This window comes from Canis lupus, chromosome 3 (assembly GCF_011100685.1).
Source record: "Canis lupus familiaris isolate Mischka breed German Shepherd chromosome 3, alternate assembly UU_Cfam_GSD_1.0, whole genome shotgun sequence".
In the NCBI taxonomy this organism is placed as follows: Eukaryota; Metazoa; Chordata; class Mammalia; order Carnivora; family Canidae; genus Canis; species Canis lupus.
This window is the reverse complement of record NC_049224.1, coordinates 48,721,427-48,740,503: the sequence shown is the minus strand read 5'-3', so window position 1 is coordinate 48,740,503 and position 19,077 is coordinate 48,721,427. Positions and strand designations below refer to the sequence as shown.

Sequence of the window (19,077 nt, the reverse complement as noted above, 5' to 3'; positions counted from 1 at the left end):
TCTCCTCTACTCTTCCTTCTTACTTTAAGCTTTCTTTGATTATTAGATCAAATAATTGTATTTGGTTTGAAAAAAAGAGAGAGGAAGCTTCAGAACGGCTACCACTGATTCCATTTATTAATTTCAGAGAGTGTGGAACAAAGCCACTGTACTCCTTCAAAGATAAAAATAAGACAAATATTCAGCTGTTGTAGTCCTGAAGCACTTTCAGAGAAGAGTGGACTGACAGCAATAAAATTCCAAAAAAAGTTGATTAAACCTAAATTTCTTTCACCTGGGAGAAACCGTAGGCTTGTGTGGTGAAATAAACCTTTTATTTCAAAGCTAACTTTTGAAATTTGAAAATAAAAGCTAAAGACTTGTGGCCCGGGACACAGGGCTATTCCAACCTAAAGCCCTTATCAGAATTTCAAAGAGGAATGATAACAGTGAGCACTCTCAGGTGCGGGAGCTCTGGGAACCCAGTACTGAGGACCACGCAGGACCTGCCACTAATATACTCATCAGACAACTGATGGGTTTCACGGTGGAAAAGTTTAAGGCACAGAACCCTTGAAGTGAAAATCATATGATCTTGCCTACCTATGACCCTGAGTCAAAGGCAGAAAAAAGGATTCTTTCCTCTCTCCTCTGCCCTTCTCCTGGCAATGGCCACATAGAGGTTAGGAGAGGAGCTCACAAGGTGGATCTAGATTACAAAGTGTACCCACAGGAGATGGAGAGCAGTGGAGCTTTTACCTGGGAGCTTTAAAAACTTTTGATACCCAGCCCGTGCTGGAGAGGGGCATGAGGATGACCCATTAAGTCAAGCTCTAGGGGTCAGAGGTAGAGAACCAGGTATAGGCATGTTTTGAAGACCCCCTGTGTCTCTATTACACAGCGAGAATTGCATGTCATTTGAGGCAGGACATCAGCTCTGCCATGATAGCCCTTCCCTTCCTCCTCCCACTGTAACACTATGCACCTGGGAAGAATCCGTTTGTCCCCTAGCTCCATCTGGACTGCCCAAAATTCCTCCACCTCCTTGTAATTAAGCTGCTGGAAGAGGAAGGAAAGGACTCAGGCCCCCTCCTGAGTATATAAACACACTCAAGTGTCTCCCATCTTTAAATCAATAAGCAAGCCAACTCACCTCCATTGACTTTGGGTTGGGTTCCCTTCTCTCAAAACCTCCCTCGTTCTTTGCACAGAGGGCTTCAGAAAAAGAACCCATTGTATGTACCTACTGTCCACATCTCTTAATCTCCACCCTGTCAGTATTTAAAACATGCTGATATTTTGCTCCTCACAGAGTTTTTGCAATTAATTTTGATATTTTAAAAATACTGCCTTAATATTTTATTAATCTTGATTAGTTCGTTTTTTAGCACCCCCTTAGATTTTGCTCCCAAGGAGAATGCCTCACTTGACTTACTAAAGTCCTGGCCCTATTCTATTTACTCTTTAACCCATTATGATCTGCCTTCTGCTCCCCCAAAGGTAATGGAAACTAACTTTAAGAGATTCACAAAAAATCCTAAAAGTGTCTTTAAAAAATATCCTTTTAAAAATTTTTTTTTTTTTTTTTTTACTTATTTATTCATGAGAGACACACAGAGAGAGGCAGAGACATACGCAGAGGGAGAAGCAGGCTCCTCTCAGGGAGTCCGATGCAGGACTCAATCCCTGGATGTTGGGATCAGGCCCTCCAAAGGCAGACGCTCAATCACTAAGCCACCCAGGTGTCCCAAAAAACATTTTTTCATTCCCTGTTTTAGTTGACATTCTTTTGAGCATTTCAAACACATCAAGCAATAAGTAAAACATACACAAATAATAATGGTTACAAAAAACATTTATCCCTAAACCTGTTCCTAAAATGTTAACATCTTATTTCCTTTCCTCTTTATTATTTTAATATCCCTTCTAAACTTCCTAAAACTGCAGCAGTACTTAATTACAAATCTTCCCAAGGGCATAGTATTCTTACCCAGACCAGAGAGAATATCAAATCAGATAGCCACACAGACAGTGTCAGATTCCTGGTTATGGCCCAAATGCAGGTTATTTCTCCCAAGGCTATTCAAACCCAAGCCAGGACATCAGGCTGAAGCTTCCTTTATAAGATAATCTTTTCTTCCTACATCAGTTAAGAAAAAAAATGTAGGTCCCAAGCTTTTCCCATGGATTTTTTGTTTTTGGTAGAGCAAAACAATGAAATGTTGAAGTCTCTCTTGGCCTGCATGACATAGCCCATTGTTTCGTCATTGTGATGACCAGGTCATTGTGATAACTTGGTCTATTGGCATTACTTAAAATGTATGGGTGCTGTACTGGTGTCTCATTATAAGTCATGGTTTCATCTCCCAGGAGCAGGAGAGCAAGGTTATGCAATGAGCACTCTTTTTTCTTTTCTTTTTTCTTTTCTTTTCTTTTCTTTTCTTTTCTTTTCTTTTCTTTTCTTTTCTTTTCTTTTCTTTCTTTTCTTTTTTCTTTTTTTTTAAAGGCATTTGGCCTATTCATCATCTTGGAACAAAGTTTTGAGCTTCCTTTCTGCTGAGTTATTTTGTATGAGCACTGGTGCCAGTTAAGTCTCTCTTGCTCTTGGTTCTGTATATTTTCCCAGGGTGATTTGGCTAACTCAGTTCCGTATATTTTTCCTCTTCTACTTACTCAGACATCAGTTTTATGTCTGTGTTTTAAAATCAAACCATTAATAGAAGAAATAGAATACCAATTTATGTTAACCTCCTCTCATTAAAATTAATAAGAAATTAAACAGGTCCCTTTACAGCCAACTTCTCTGCTCATCCTAATTACCTTTAGTGTACTAAATTTAAACTTTTCTCTTAATGTCATTATGAAATTATGGCCTTTCCCAAACTCAACATATTTCAATTAACCACGATTATTATACTTATTTTCATACTCAAATTCCAATTTGGCTGGTGGGAGATCTCTAAGCTAGCTCTTTTGTTCTTTCAGCACTGTTCCTGGCATCTTTGAAAGCATCTCTGCTGTTTGGCAATGATAGGGTATATCAGGACCATTCTATTCTGTGTGTATCTGTGTGCCACCATGCACATGCATGTTGTTTCTTGCCCCTGAGGAGTAATTGGATGGTGTTTCTTGCCCCTGAGGAGTAATTGGATGGTGGCATATTGATTTTTCTCAGTTTTGAGAAAAGAAAGAAAGAAAGACTTGACTTCACCATATTTGAAGGCTCTTCTCTGTTGGGGATTCAGTTTTGGAGGACACGAGATTTCCCTTCACCCATATGTTCCCCTACCACCAATTCTATATCTACCCCTACAATGTTCCGTCATTGATGTCCAGTATATTTGACAAAGAAAGAGAGATGTGATCTCTGGATATTCTCAGTGACAACATGAAAAAGATAGTAGCACCTTTTCCCTCTTTTAACACAGTTAATATACTACCTTCTAGAAGTCCTTGTTTTCTTATATTTTTAATGAATATCTTCTTTGGTAACTCAAGACTTACTGATCCCTTTGTTTAAGTGATTTGGAATGCCACCAGAGTTTGCTCTGGCTACTACAGGTTTAGCTTCTAACATTCCCTTGGAAGTTATGCCAAAAATACCCTGTTACATTTATACTTAGGAAGAGGGCTCTGGACAAGGAAAAGGGAGAACACTTGCTTAAAGAGATAAGAGATATAAAGTAAGAGAATACAAAAGGACACATATCCGATCTCTTTTTCAAAATAACCTTAGAAGGCAGCCCAGGTGGCTCAGTGGTTTAGCGCCGCCTTCGGCCCAGGGGACTTGATCCTGGATATCCGGGATCGAGTCCCATGTCAGGCTCCCTGCATGGGGCCTGCTTCTCCCTCTGCCTGTGTCTCTGCATCTCTCTTTCTCTCTCTCATGAATAAATACATAAAATATAAAAAAAAAATAACCTTAGAAGGATGGAGTTTGAATTTGACGGCAGCCTGGGTTTCATGTTATGCCTTTGAGCTGGACAGTGCACATGAGAAATGTCAGTTGGCTGGAGGCTTCCCGTTACACAAGGTAATGTTTGGGTCCAGAAATGATGGAGTGTGTGTAAATTTTTAAAATATGAATAAAATGTAAAAAAATTATAATCCTAATGCATATTTATTTTTTTAAATGGTTACTCGGAAATGTATATGAACATAAAACTTGCCAGGAGTGAGTCAAGCACTATGCTGGGCACTGGATATTGTGTAACTCTTCCAATACACATAGCAATACGCAGAGAAGGGTCTTATTTTTATTCCCATTTTAAAGATAGGTAAATTGATGCTTAGAAAGGTTGAATAAATTATTCATGGTCATAAACTAATAGATGGTAAATTCAAATTCAGGTGATTCAAATTTAGATAGTCTGACTCTGACCACAAGCACACGGTCCTAAACATGCTATATGTGCATGTAACAAAACTGGATGATACCACACATAAAATCTGGAATCCTCCTTTTTTGTTCTCTCTTATTAATTTATTAAGAGCATTTCCCCCTTCTTATAATGTTTTACCAAAGATCATTTAGAAAATGGGTGAATGCTTGGGGCACCTGGCTATCTCAGTCGGTAGAGAATGCAACTCTTGATCTCAGAGTTGAGTTCAAGACCCATATTGAGTATGGAGCCTACTTAAAAAAGCAGAAATAAAAATAGTCAAATACTGTCTTTTCTGGAAAATGTAACTTAATTTCCCCAGTCCCTTATTCATGAAAATATACATTCTTCCCAATTTTTCAGTGTCACAAATAATTATTCAATAAACATTAATCAACAGACAATAAAGCATTGTACTTGTATTTATAATTGTGTCTCCGATTATTTTCTTTCGACAGATTCATCAGGAGAATTATTGGGCCAATGGAAGTGAACAATTTGACTACCACGATAGGCATCACCCTATCATTTTCCTCAGACAGACACAAATTCACACCTTTGCCAGCACTTCATTAACAAGCCTTTTCATAGAGCTTCAGCCACACAGAAAATTTTCTTTAAAAAAATGTTTTGCCATGTTGGAAGGTGAATACAATATGTCCTATATTTGCTTTAATTAGTATTTGTTTGATTAGTTGTGAATGTGAATATTTTTGCATGTTTGTTGGATTTTGCATTTCTTTAAATTTTCTGTGTGGATCCTCTGCCCACATTTCTTTCTGAGTATCAAACTTTTACTTATCGATTTGTAAGGGCACTTTATGTTTCGAAGTTATTACCCTTCTGCCTTGTTGCTCAACTGCTTTTCCCAATTAGTGAGTTTATTGTTGCCAGTGATGTTTCTTGATGTAGGGGAGTTCTAATTGTATTATAGTAAAGTCTATCTAGCTTTTCCTTTGCAATTACTTCTGTTTGCTCTTATGCGTAGAATGCCTTTCCCTCCCCAGAGATCTGATAATTATTCACTTATATTTTTGTCTATGTGTGGTTCTTTCATCCATTTCTTTTTATTGTTGTTTTTGCTTTGGGCTATTGCACCAGCAAGGCTATAATTTGAGTTAATCAATTTTCTCAACCATTTGATGAATAACCTGTTCTTTTGGCATTTTTTTCTTTGTTGTGATTACTTTATTAAGCTGGGATATATACTAGAGACTATTTCAGGGCTGATTGCTTGATCCTATCAATCTGTCTACCAGTTCTTGAGCTCAAACCATACTCCTCTGTCGGATGTTGCTTTCAATATATTTTAATAGCTGGTAGGACATGTATCCTTAATATAACTGCCCCACTTTTCTCATTTCAATATATTCTTCTTTTTTTTTTTTACTTGATATTCATCTGTATGAACTGTAAAATGACTGCATCATATAAGCCAGATAGTATTGGCTTGTCTTTTGGTTTTCATCGTATCATTGAGATATATAATATGTCACTGCAAAATTATAATAGTATTTATTGATCTTTTGTTGGGCTATCTTTGTCGGTTTTATATTAGTGTTACACTAACTTCGCACAGTGAATCTTTAGATTTTCAGCTTTTGTTTTTATATCTGGAAAAACAAAACATATCACTTGGAGTTACTTGTCTTTATGAAAGTTGAAAGTTATCACTGGTAAAATTTTAATGCAATAGGATATCTTTAGAGGTAATTATCTTAGGGTCAGGTCAAGTTTGCCAATAAAATATCTATTTAACTATTGGAAACTATTCAGTTTTCCAAATTTTCTGACATTGTTTTTGAATAAAACTTTTTGATGTGTTAAAGTTTTCCACTGCTCTTATTTTAACATTTCTTTTTTACTTTTAAGTTTTGTTTTCTCACTCTATTTCTCATATATTCTTGAATTGCATTTAAAAATATCAGTTCTTGAATTTGTGCATCTACTTTACTGTTTCTATTTTTAATAATCTGTTCATTTTTTTCTATGCTTATCTTTAGAAAGTTTTTTCTTCTGTTTTCCTTGTTTTAAATATATGTTAATTATGTATAGTGCAAATCCTTTGAAATGTATCTATTTTATCTACTTGTTTTTTTCAAAGTCTAGTAATTCCATAAATGGCTTGCATAAAATAATTGTGTTTCTGCCCATTTCTTCTTGTACATCTTTGGTTTATGTATTTGGTGTATAAAATATATATTCTTTTTATATATTTATTGAAGACTGCACATTTTTCTGCACCCTCTGACTCATGTATTCAGTCTCATATGAATTTAATATTAATATATTTTTTCTTGTTCATATTTTTCTGATAACCATTTATTCATTTTTAAATCTATTTGTATCATTTTGTTTTGGGTATATTTCTTGTGAGTAGGTCACAGTTGGATTTTCTTTTTTCTTTTTTAAAGATTTTATTTATTTATTTACTTATTTATTCATGATAGACACAGAGAGAGAGAGAGAGAGAGAGACAGAGAGACAGAGACACAGGCAGAGGGAGAGACAGGCTCTATGTAGGGAGCCCGATATGGGACTCGATCCCAGGATTCCAGGGTCATGCCCTGGGATGAAGGCAGGCGCTCAAAGTGCTGAGCCACCCACGCTGCCCACAGTTGGATTTTCTTAGCTCAATCTTTAAGTTTTAATATTTTAATGTAGGATGATAAATCATTATATTTGTTGTTAAAACTGTCCCATCCCCTCATCCTGGATAATTATTTAGGATCTCTGGGGGTTTACTCAGGTGAAGTTCAAGGGAACAGAGTCTGGACACTGACAGGAGAAACAGCTACAGGCATGAAAACACAGAAGACTCATGCTTGGTCGTGGCCAAGTCCATCTTGCAAAGAGAGGAACATTCTAAGTGTCGTGTCTGTGGAACTGATCAGAAATCTAGAACAGGATCCATATCAAAAATTTTTCAAAGAAAAAAAATTTTTTTTCAAAGATTAGACAATTGAGGAGTGGGTTCAGAAAACAGAGTCAGGAGTGCTTCCTGGGGAAGCTTGGGGAGACCCTTGGAGAGACCTACACATTTTCAATATTTTACTATAAATGATACTAAAAGAAAAAATAGTGATTGGCAACAACAATTTATAATAACTGGTTTATTGACGTTGGACTAAGTTCCTTCTATAAAGATTCCCTTTAATCCCCACAACCCCCATGTTATAACTTTTACAGACAGGAAGAGAGGCTCTGAATTTTCCAGACCAAAGTGAACAAGTGAGTAAGTGCCAGAACATTTTCAAAAAACAAATTTCCCTAACTCAAAAGCCCATGATTTTGAACATTGTGTTATACTGTTTTCTTCCCAACATTATAATTGTTGTTGGTTTTCATTTTCCCCAATATTTACAAGCATATATTCTCTTGAATTATTCTAATTAGGTTTTTCAAAATCACACTTGAATACATAGATTCTCCAACTATCAAGTTCATGAGCACTATGATAATTTTTTATTCCTTCTTCTGTAAGATAAGGAATGGAATGCCCTTCTACTTCCCCACATACTCTTTCTTCTCCTTTGCCAATATCATTTGGAATTACAGACCTATTTATTATCAGTCTTATTTTTAGTTATTCTATTTCAAGAAACAATGACAGAAACGTTCCATTTGTACTGCTATTTTATCTACAATAATTTTTCTTTTCTTTTCTTTTTTCCTTTTTTTTTTTTTTTTACTAATTCAGCTGGGACTGTCACAATGTTTTTGAACCCACTTCTGCTATTCTTGATTTTTTGTCTTTAATTACTGTGTTGTTTAATGTGAACGTATCTTTACGTAAATTTTTGAAGAAAAGTGCAGGGGTGGTATCTTTTTTGAGCCCTTGATTAGAATATCTAAGAATGCCTTTTTTGTTTTCTTTGCAAATTAGCAACGTTTCAGCTTGAGTCATAAGCATTTTCTCTCAGCATCATTTAGACTTTGTTCCGTTATCACCTGGCATCCAGTCCTATGATACACTGTTGATTTAGCCTGTTTTCATTTAATGATAAGTAACTTTAATGTTTGGTCTGAGGTTTGCAGAATTTTAAAAAATCCTTTATATTTAAACATATTTGCTTGATTATATCTGTGAATCTTTCTTCATTAATTTTGTCTGGAAATGGTGCAGTTTTTAAAATTGTGCAATTTTTTTTTCAGCTTGAGAAGTTTTCTTCCATTCTTTGTCTTCAATATTGCAGTGACATTGTTCTGGTTATATCTTTCTTGGCAAGGCAGTGGCGGGGGTGGGAGAGTGTTTTTCTTATCCATATAAGTTTTTGTTTGTGATCTACCAAATCACCCATCTTTTTTCTCATCATTTTTATCTTTGTTTCTCTTCTCTACATTGGTAGAAAAATTACCTAGCTTGTTCTCTATATCATTTATTTGGTTTTCTGCAATTTTGATTCTGATCTTTACTGCCTCTAAATCAGATTTCAATTGCACAATTTATTTGTAGCTTACCTGAGTCCTATTCTTATCTGCCAGCTTCCTCTTCGAATTCAGTTAGAATCTCAAGCATCATCTAATGCTTTATTTATTATTTCAGAAAGTACACCTGTTTAGTATTTATTAAGAACACAAAACAGCACGGCTAAATATTTTCTTGTTTTATCTAGCCAAGTTTTCTTTTCTCTTTAAACAAGCATGCTTTTTCTCTGCCTCATTGGTCTAGGTCTATTTTATGTTACAGAATACTTTTATTGACTCAATGTATCTTTATCCTACCTCCCAACACAGGCACACTCATTCTTTCTCCAAGTTGGTTGCACTCTGAATCTGCTAGAATCTTCCTCTTAAGTATTAAAATGGAGAGCAAGTTATGGTGTATACCCTCCACTGTGACTTCCAGTGTCGAGCTAGCAATGGGTACTGCTAGATCATCGCAGAATTTTTTCTGCTTCCCTAACCGTTTCTTTGTAAATGGGAGGTGAATTAACTAGTAAATAACTTGAAATATTTCGTAGTCTTTTTGTGGCTGAAACAGTTCAGGGGGGGCTTTGATTTCAAGAATACAATGCTCTCAATATATGTAGCAGATTCTATTTTCTAAAGATGGCCACAGCAATATATATCCCATCCCATAGATTCTTCTTCTTTTTTAGATTTTATTTATTTATTTATTTGAGAGAGAGAATGTGTGTGTGTGTGTGTGTGTGTGTGTGTGTGCAAATGGGGAGGAGCAGAGGGAGAGGGACAAGCAGACTCTGCTGAGCATAGAGCCCAAGGCGGGACTCGATCTGATGACCCTGAGATCATGACCTGAGCTGAAATCAAGAGTCAGATACTTAACTGACTGGGCCACCCGGACTCTCCCCATCCCATATGTTCTTCTAACAATGTGGCACTGACCTGCCTTTATTGGGAGGTGAGTTCTGTGATCTCTCCCCTTGAGTCTGGTTGGAGCTTTGTAGCTGTCTTCATCAACAGAATGCAGCAGAAATGATGCTGCATAACTGAAGGCTGGGTCATAAAGTCCCATGGCACGTACACTAGGATTCCTGAATGGACATGTATGAAGTCTGGCTTCCCCAAGGCTGCCATGCTGGAGAGATCATGAAGGAAGACCACAAGTGGAGATTCCAGGAAGGCGAGGCTATTCCAGCCCCCTTTCTAACCTAGGATGCAGAAATATGAATGAGTGAGACCCCCAATAATTTCAACCCTCAGCCTGCCAGTAGAGTCCAGTTAGTTCTCCCCACCCTGCCCTGCCCAGATTGTAGATTCTTGACCAAAATGAATACATGAACATCATTGTTTAAACAACTAAGTTTTGGAGCGGCTTGTTACATAGCATCAGATAATCCAAAACAAGTGCTTTCCATCCCCACCCCCACCCTCACCTATATTATTATATTACCCACTCCCTATGTTACTATATTACTTTACATCTCAGGTCATACTCTGTAACCACCCACTTCTTGCACTGAGGCCCATTGTACTTTTCTGGGATTTACAATTGTATAGACTTTAGAAAGATGAGAGGGCTGAGCTGAGTGTCCACCAGCAGCCAAGAGGTGACTGACAGGCTCTCTGATTGGGGACCACCCAGGGCCCCGATACAGAGCTCTCTTTCTCCCGATGGAGGAAGGAGGCACTCTTCCTTGGTCATCCCATTCATCCTGTGTTAAGAGTCATTTCTCTGAAAAACTGGATAATCCATATTTAGGATCTTGGGGTTTCAGCCCGATTAAGTCCTACAGCCCTTTTGGGTTTTCATGGGTATTTTAAGGGGAGCTAGGAGAGGGAAGTCCAGGCAGCCTTCACGATCTTGAAGTACAGTGTTCTAGCTTTCATTCTGAGGTTCAGAGGTGTTGCCAAAACAACAGACGCAAAATGGACCCCTCTCTGGGTCCCCTGGCTTGTCAGTCACCTGCGCTCTGTGGGACCCGGTGTTGTGAGCGTTCCAGGAGAATGAAAACAACCAGCATCTTCTTTATTTTGTTTTATTTTTTAAAACAGATTTTACTTATTTATTCATGAGATACACAGAGAGAGTTAGAGACATAGGCAGAGGGAGAAGCAGGCTCCCTGCAGGGACTCGATCCCAGGAGACCAGGATCATGATCTGAGCTAAAGGCATACAGTCAAACTCTGAGCCACCCAGGTGTCCTAACCAGCATCTTCTTTAGAGCCAGTTGTCTCTCTTTGTCCTACCTTCTAAAGCCCCAACTACGAGGAAAAGGGGAACATGCAGAAATCTACAACCCTGCTAGAAGTCACCTAGCTCTGGGATACTTTTGATAGCAGCCTAGGCGGGTTCTATTCTTCAGAAATCATTAGATGCATATGAATTGCTTGGGGATCTTGTTAAAATTTAAATGTTGATTCAGAACCTCTGGGCTGAGGTCTGAGCATCTGCATTTCTAGCAAGTTCCCATTGAGCAGCACACAGTGAGCGGTGAGGCTCTGGGCAGTTCCTGTTGCTCCCACACCCTGGAGGCAGTCCCCAAAGACTCTCACTTCCTGTCCCACTAGATGTGGTTTTACAGCTATTGTCACTCTTATGTTCCCTGTCTTTTTGCCTCCCAGTACTTATTGGCTCCTCCTTCCATATTGTCCGGCAGCTGTGGGATAGCTCAGGTGGGGAAGGGTCACTCCTTGTGTCCTCACTAATTTGTTCTCTGTTCAGTAACTACTGATCGCTCTGAGCTTGGCTCCTCCAGGGGCAAAAATAATGAGACGGAAGACACTGATCAGAGGCTTCTCAGGGAGAAGGGCAGTGAGTGCCCTCTACAACGGGATAAATGCTAGGGTAGAGGATGATGTAGGTGGTAAGGAGATGTAGATGGTAGTTGGGGAGCTGGGAAGGTAAGAACAAGATTCTTTAAAAGCTTCCCGGAAGAGGCGACATTTTAGCTGGATCTTCAGGTACTACTAGTAGGTGTGAGCCAGCTGAAGAAAGAGGAGGGAAGGGCATTCTGCAGAGAAAATAGCAGGTGCCAATGTTTGGAGAAGGAGAAAGCATGGTGAGCTCAAGGGACTGCAATTAATTATGGCCAGAGCATGCCATGTGGGTGAAAGGCTGGGGAGAGGACTAAGGTAGTATATTAGCTTGCTTGGGCTGCCCTAACAAAACATCACATGCTGATTGGCTTAAACAACCGATATTTGTTTTCTCACAATTCTGGTAGTTAGAATTCTGAGGTGGAGGTGTATGCAGGTTTGGTGTCTTCTGAGTCTGAGGCTTCTCCCTTTGACTTGCGGCCCCTCCTTTCTCCCTGGGTCCTCACATGGTCACCTTTGTCTGAGCTTTCTGTGTCCTGATCTCCTTTTTCTGTAAGGACACCAGTCTTCTTGGATGAAGACTCCCTTAAAGATCTCCTGTGACCTTAATCACCTCTTTAAAGGCCCTACCTCCACATGCAGTCACATTTTGAGGTACGGAGGGTTAGGGTTTCATCATATGAATTTGGCGGGCCACAGTCCAGCCCAGAACAGGGAGTTGTGGGGTGGGTAGGATGGCCTTCTTGCTCAGTTTGTTGCTGTCTTCTACCCTTCTTACTCCCTTGCTGTTCCATAGGGGAGCAGCTGGACAGGCTTTGGAGGAAGGAAGCTGGGCATGGAGGAGGAACTTAATCTGAGCAGGGGTGTTTCACTCCCTCATCTGTGGATGCTTTCTCTGATACTTCTACTCTTGATTTAAATTTTAGTGGCAGCCTACCACGTGTGGGTTTTCTTTCCTGGTCTTTCTTCCTATATGCCCTTTGTTCCATCGGCTAGAGGGTCCGTGGGTTGCAGTGCCCCATGACTACTTGGGATACCCAGGGCCAGAGACCACTGCCCCTCTATAGGGCAGACAGCTGTGGCCACTTTCTGTTGGGCTTGGGCCCACGAGACTCTTGGAGTGTTATCAACCTTGAAACCCCACAGCTCCTTTGCCAGAGATGCTGTTGGGCCTTCTGAACATTTTCAGGGCTGGCTCATTTCATTTGCTCACATTTACTATCTGTAGCCATCTAAAACACAAGGGTGTGTGCACACTTTTGAGACTGGGAGCAAAACTGGGACACTTGCCCTTGAGAGAGAAAAGGCATTGTGTCAATGAGAGGCACTTGGGAGGACAAGTCCTGTTGTCCACAGGAGGAACCACAGGGATGGAGAAGCAGGTCCCTGGAGAGAATACCTGCAAGGAACTTCTCTAAGCCTTGATACCTACTGGGTCGTTTTCCTGTCCTAATCAGAAGTATTAAGCCTTTTGGCAGGAGGCCTGTTAGACACTGAGCAGGACAAAGGCTCCTTTATTTTTAAAGTAAAACACTCTGTTTTTACTGTTTCTTAAGAAACTAACAGTCTATTTGGGTAAACACATTCTATTTACCCACATACCAATCGAAGGCAGCCAACAACAAGCTCCCCAAATACACTAATATTGGTAAATGTTTATCATTTGTATTGCTTCCTTCATCTCAAGGCTCATTTTGGGTAAATAAAACACATTTCTCAATCCTGAGTTTTCTCCTATCTGTTCTCCAATTTCCCCGAATGTTTTTTTTTTTCTTCCTTCCGTTGGATTTTGGATTCACATTCTTAAAATTGCATCTACACTGATGTTTATCCTTTTCACTTCTCTGCTGAGCTTTAGGATATATTCAAATTAAGAGATATAATTTAAAATTTAGAACTATGAATATAGTTAGTAGCAAACACAGGCTATGTGGCAGAAAGGCATATGGATCAGGCTAACTGTAAAGTGGGGGTAGGGAGAGAAAAACTCTGAGGTAGAGAAAATAAGCTTCAGCTCAGCCCAAATATTAGTTTCAAGCCAAAGAAGTTGGCCTAGGCCCAATTCTATCCTTGGTTGGACACAATACACGATTGCCGTATTTTCAGAAAAAGAAAAAAGAAATCCATCTATAGGGTGAGAATCTAAGTATCTATTTTCCATCAGAGTGACAATCAGAAATCATTCTTTTGCATTTATTTTTCAACTTTGTATTTGCCTGTGAACAAAATTGAAGCTGGCAAAGGATGCTTCATGTGAATTACTTGAACAACAGTTTCTCATTGTGTTGAATTACATTGAAGCTGCTTGCTGTGAAATCTTGCCACAGCCCAGTAACAGTGAAAGATATTGTCACTTTTTTTTTCCATGGCCGTGAAGTTAACCCACTTCTGTACCACATAAATGAATTGATGGTCCTTTCCAAAGTGGGGGAGAAAAGCTCTCCAAATCCGAATCACCAAGCATTTACGTATAGCTTATTAATGTTTTCAGAATCAAAAGCCAGTCTATTTCCCATGTCACCTGATCTTCATGCTTCCTTACATCACATTTCCAGATTACATGGCTTCTCAGTGTTTGGAATATCTATAGTTGCCAACAAAGAGAGAGTCATGAAGTTCCAGCCCTAGCTAGTAATATTTTCACCTAATTTAGGAAAGTCCAATTTAGAACCTAGTCCAGAAAAGTAGTAGAGAGGTGAAAATAATCCCAAGGGGCCTGCTTACTGTTCCTAAATTCACCATCCACCACTAGGGGGTAGATGATGAAAAAGGGCCTAGGCTGGAAGTGGTGGCTGTGGCATTTCTCCAAGGCAACGTTTAAGATTTGCCCATTTGAGGCATGGATTGGGATTAGAGCTCCATTTGCCTTGTTTGCCACATGATGGTTAATGGCCTGTTTCAGAGGCTAGTGGCAGGGGACACAACAGATCATGGTGGGGCTCAATCCCCTTTAGACAGACCTCTCTCCTCCTCCGGAGCGTTCCTACCAATTTGGGGTGGAAAATGCAGTTTTCTATTCCTGCTACTTGATAGCTGTAGGCTCCTAAAAGCCACTTGCTGCTTTTACTCATGAGTGAAATGGGACTAATAAGAGCTCTACCTGTTGTGAGATTAACATACTTAATCAGCAGTCACGTGCTATTCAGATATGAGAATGGTCACTGTTTCTCTGCTGCTTCCTCTGCGTAGGAGAGAAGCCAAGCAGAAGCTCTTGCTGCTTCTAAGCCCACCTCATCAACCCTGGAGCCCTGATCTACAAGTAAATCAAGGATGAGCAAGGAGGGAAGGAAATTGAATGTGTTACATTCTTCTTTCTGATGGTTGTGAGGCTGACACCTGATTTCCCTCAGGCTGACTGTGATTACGCTTTAAGGCTTCAGGCACAGGATTATTTTCATGGCTGCTTACCATTAATTATATGGAGAAGCTACAACCCTAATCCGGAATCCTCTCTCTGGCAGCAGAAGTGTTTGATTTCTCCGAAGACACTTTTTACCTAAAATAAATAACCCAAACAGAAAAAAAACCCATGCCCTTCTTGGACTGTACACAAGGCACTGTGGTATACAACGAAGAGAGCTGGACTTGGATTCAAGTCCTGTCCCTTTTGAGCTGTGTGACACTATATATCTCTGAGTCTCCATTTATAAAGTAGAAACCATATCAGTTCTGCTGCGCCCAAGACAGGGAGTCATTAAGAACCCGGACTAGCTTCAAAGGCTGGCTTTGCCAATGACTGGATACGTGATATCGGTAAGGTTAGTTAACCTTTCTGGGCCTCTGTTTTCTTACCTGTAAAATGGGCTAATAATTGTATCTAGTTCAGAGGATGATTGTGAGGAGTGAATTTTAAGGGCAGGTAGAGCATTTAGAATGGGACCTGGCCAGAGTAAGCTCAGGAGAAATCTTAGCTCTTATTAGCAAGTATGTAAACAACACTTAAGGACCAAAATGCACTCAGCATACCGTTTCAACAGTTTCACGGACAAATAGACATCTCAGCTTTGCAGCGCGAAGTCACAGAGGCAAGAAGACAACTAGCCCATCCAGGGTCTTCTCAGGAAAAAGTCAGGAGGTGCTCCCTTGATGCCAGAGTGTTGGAGAGGGCCCGGCAGAGGGCCCAGAGGAGGGCCAGGGCCTCAGCTCAGCAGAAAATTCAGCTGTGAGTGAGGGGAGGGTGCAGGGAGGAGGGGAGGGGCCGCAGTAAGGTGACAGACTCCTGGGGAATGGCACAGGCCCTGGGGACAGAAATGGTGAAAATGGTTAAGAGCCCTCTGCTGGGGGGAGCCCATTCAGATAGCAGACAGCCAAGACAAGGAGAGGGGAAGCATGTGAAAGGGACACCAAGTCTAGGTGAGATCATGTCTGGAACCAGAGGATGAAGCAGTTTATATTTAAATGGTTATGGCAAGACAACACCCCCACATTACACCATCCATTCCCATTCAAGTTCTTTGGGAGGAAGTAAACATTATGGAAGTGTTAATTGCTATTCAGTTTCACATTTAAGTCTGCATTTGTACAGAGGAGTCTAGGAGATGGCACATTTTCCTTGCCACGTTATTAAGTAAAGGCTTTCTAAATAACTGGTTGGGGGCGCACGGCCCCCCGCTCCCCTCCCCTCCGCCCCCCGTGGCCCAGGCACAAGTTGCTGAGCGCTTCCTGGTGGTGGTCTAGTCCTTTCCAGGTCTTCTTCCGAAAGCGGTCGGACGAGGAGCAGGTCCTATTGGTGGTGCCCTGTCGGCCGAGCTCCCGGGGACCGGTACCGAGGGCGGCCGCCGCGGGGCACGGGCCTGCGGGCCACAGGGGCGGGGACCCGGCGGCTGCGGCTCAGCGCTTCCCGCGGGCTCCGGCCTCGGCCGCGCGGGTCCCGAGGACGCGCTCCCGGCGCACGAGGCCCGCACGGGCCCCCTGCTGGGTGGCGGCGACCCTGCAGCCACCTGGACCCCGGCTGCGGCGACTGGCGGCGGCCGTGCGATTCCCGAGCGGCCAACGGGCTTCCCCGTCGGGATTCGGTGCCTGTCTTCGCCCAGGGCCCCGGGAGCCGAGCAGCGCTCCGGCCTCTGGCACCGCCCCAAGCCCCGGGACGCCACCGCGGTGCCCGGAGACGCGGCGGGGCGGGGCGGGGCGGGGCGGGGAGCGCGCCCACCCTTCGGGGTCTCAGCCACCCCTCGGCTCCCCGAGCCCGTCCTCCCTCCCGCCGGGGAGCGCTGCCCCCGCGCCCCACCCCCGCGCCCCGGCGCCGCGCGCAGCACCGCCCCGCGCCCCGCAGCGCCATCTGGGGGCCGGGCACCGCCTTCCCCGCCCGGGGCGCCCCCTCCTTCCCTCCGTCCGCGCCCGTCGCCCCTCGCGCCTCCCCGAGGGCGCCCCGGCGGCGGGGGGCGGCCCGGGCCTGGGGCAGACGCGGGGCCGCGGGGGAGCGCGCGATGGCAGCGACGGGCGTCCGCGGGCGGAGAGGCGGCGGCGGCGGCGGCGGCGGCGGCGGCGGGCGGCGCGAGGAGCCCCTGTGATTGGCACAGCCCGAGCCGGAGGAGGCGGCGCGGGGAGGGCGGAGGAGGAGGAGGAGGGAGGGGGCGAGCGCGCGCGGCGGCGGCGGCGGCTCGGCGGCGGCTCGGAGCTGTGCCTTCCACCTCTCCAGCCCCGGTGCACGGGGGCGGCCGCCGCGGGCCCGGGGCGGGGACAGCACGCAGCCTCGCCGCGCACACCCCCGCCCGGCAGCGGCCCCGGCTCCCGGGGCGAGCGGGAAAGCGGCGGCGGCGGCGGCGGCGGCGGCGGCGGCGGCGGCGGCGGCGGGGGAAGGATGCAGGGGAAGAAGCCGGGCGGCTCGTCGGGCGGCGGCCGGAGCGGCGAGCTGCAGGGGGACGAGGCGCAGAGGAACAAGAAGAAGAAAAAGAAGGTGTCCTGCTTCTCCAACATCAAGATCTTCCTGGTGTCCGAGTGCGCCCTGATGCTGGCGCAGGGCACGGTGGGCGCCTACCTGGTGAGTCCCCGCGCCAACTCCACGGCGGGCCGGCGGGCGCGAGGAGGGGGTCGCCGGGCCCGGGGCACCGGGCATGACCTCGGCCCGGCGCGGCGCGGCGCGGGGGTTGGCGAGTGGCGCCGCGGCGGCCGCCGGGGGAGCTGCCGGCCCGGGTGCCGGGGAGCCGGGGAGCCGGGGAGCCGGGGAGCCGGGGAGCCGGGAGCGGGCGGGACCGCGGATGCCGGCAGCGGCTCGCGCGGCCGGCGGGGCCGGGGCCGGGGCCGGGGCCGGGGCCGGGGCCGGGGCTGCCCGGGGCCGGGAGGCGGCCGGCGGGTGGGCGTGAAGCCCTGCCTCTCCCCGCCGGGAGAGCGCGGCCGGAGGGACTCCGGGAGCCCCCTGCGTGGGGAGGCGGGCGGCGCGGTTTTGAGGTGACCTGCACATGGGAAGAAGAGCCAGTGAGCATCCTTCGTCCTCTGCTCTCCGTTCCAGCCGCCTGGAGAACAAATCCATTATGCATCATTTTCTCCCAGCGCTTTCCCCATGCGCCAGTTACGGGGGGATTTAACAGCTTAGAGTGTGGCCCCGACCCGAGCCAGGGCTGCAGGGGGACAGCCCCTCTCCGTATCCCGATAGCCATCTTTCGGCGTCTGGGATAAAGTTACATACGGTACCTGGAGAGCAGCTGCGAGTTTGTGTAGTTCTGCGCCCCGCGCTCAGACCTCGGTGCCTCAGCGTGGTCTCTCGCCCACAAGGGGGTTGCAGCATTTTGCACTGTGTGCATCTATTTCATTTGCCTTCCAAAAGGGCATATTAGTGCTCAGACGGCCCAGGGGTGCGTAACATATCAGAGGAAACAGCTTGTAGTGACTCAGCAACTGTTAAATACCTACTTTGTCGCTTTGTCCTGCCCTGCGCAGGTGGTCCTGACTTGAGTTCCAGAGAGTGCACTTCCAGACCCCAGGACAGCCCTGCCTAAGCAGGAGGAGATTTCCCCCCCCCCCCCCCCCCAGTGTATAGTGTTCAGCCATCACTTGGTGATTGACCCACAACCGGAATCAAATGGCAGTGACTTTGTTAGTGAACAAGTTTGAGGAAGGTAGAATTGGACAAGATTTTGCCTACTGGATAGCCGCATCCCCAGATAGATCCATGCTCTTCCTGCTGGACCTCGGATCCCTCCTTCCTGGCCTTGGGATACAGTTAATGGGAGCCAAACTGCTGAGACAGGGCACCATTCATAAATTGTCTCCAAAGACCCGGGGGCTTGCTGTCAGAGGAAACTACGGACAGGTTTGGTCTCTAGTGCGAGGTAAAGTCAGTTTTGTGGTTCCGAGAGAGGGTTGTTTGAGCTCAGCTCTCTGTTCCTGGGGTGACAAACTTACCCGGCTTCTGAAAATCAGATGCATTTCGTTTGCTCCTTGTGAGATGAAAGTGTTTGAAATCCCTGTCTTTGTGCATCCTTGACTTGTGTGCTGCAGGTGAACCCTGTGGCCAAAAGCGTATTTTCTTTTCTGTTTGGATATACATTTGCAC

The 19,077-nt window shown here is 44.4% G+C and overlaps 1 protein-coding gene and 2 long non-coding RNA genes across 4 annotated transcripts in view; 2 read left to right on the top strand and 1 right to left on the bottom strand.

Moving 5' to 3' along the window:
- The window catches only part of LOC111095210, a 42,207-nt gene extending 34,610 nt beyond the window's left edge, over positions 1-7,597 (top strand). Inside the window, exons 2-3 of the long non-coding RNA XR_005357027.1 lie at positions 4,820-5,006; positions 7,551-7,597. This is a non-coding gene — a long non-coding RNA (uncharacterized LOC111095210). The remainder of the gene's footprint in view (positions 1-4,819; positions 5,007-7,550) is intronic.
- A 6,274-nt stretch (positions 7,598-13,871) lies between these two features.
- LOC119870801 lies at positions 13,872-16,333 on the bottom strand. Its single transcript, XR_005356363.1, has 3 exons — positions 15,552-16,333; positions 14,994-15,081; positions 13,872-14,169 (listed from the first exon to the last, which is right to left on the bottom strand). It is a non-coding gene; the product is annotated as an uncharacterized LOC119870801 (long non-coding RNA).
- Positions 16,334-17,385: 1,052 nt separating this feature from the next.
- SLCO3A1 (solute carrier organic anion transporter family member 3A1) overlaps positions 17,386-19,077 on the top strand; it is a 303,094-nt gene continuing 301,402 nt past the window's right edge. For both annotated transcript variants that reach the window (XM_038532752.1, XM_038532751.1), the window contains exon 1: positions 17,386-17,565. In XM_038532752.1, coding sequence (XP_038388680.1) covers positions 17,386-17,565 — 180 coding nt within the window. The remainder of the gene's footprint in view (positions 17,566-19,077) is intronic.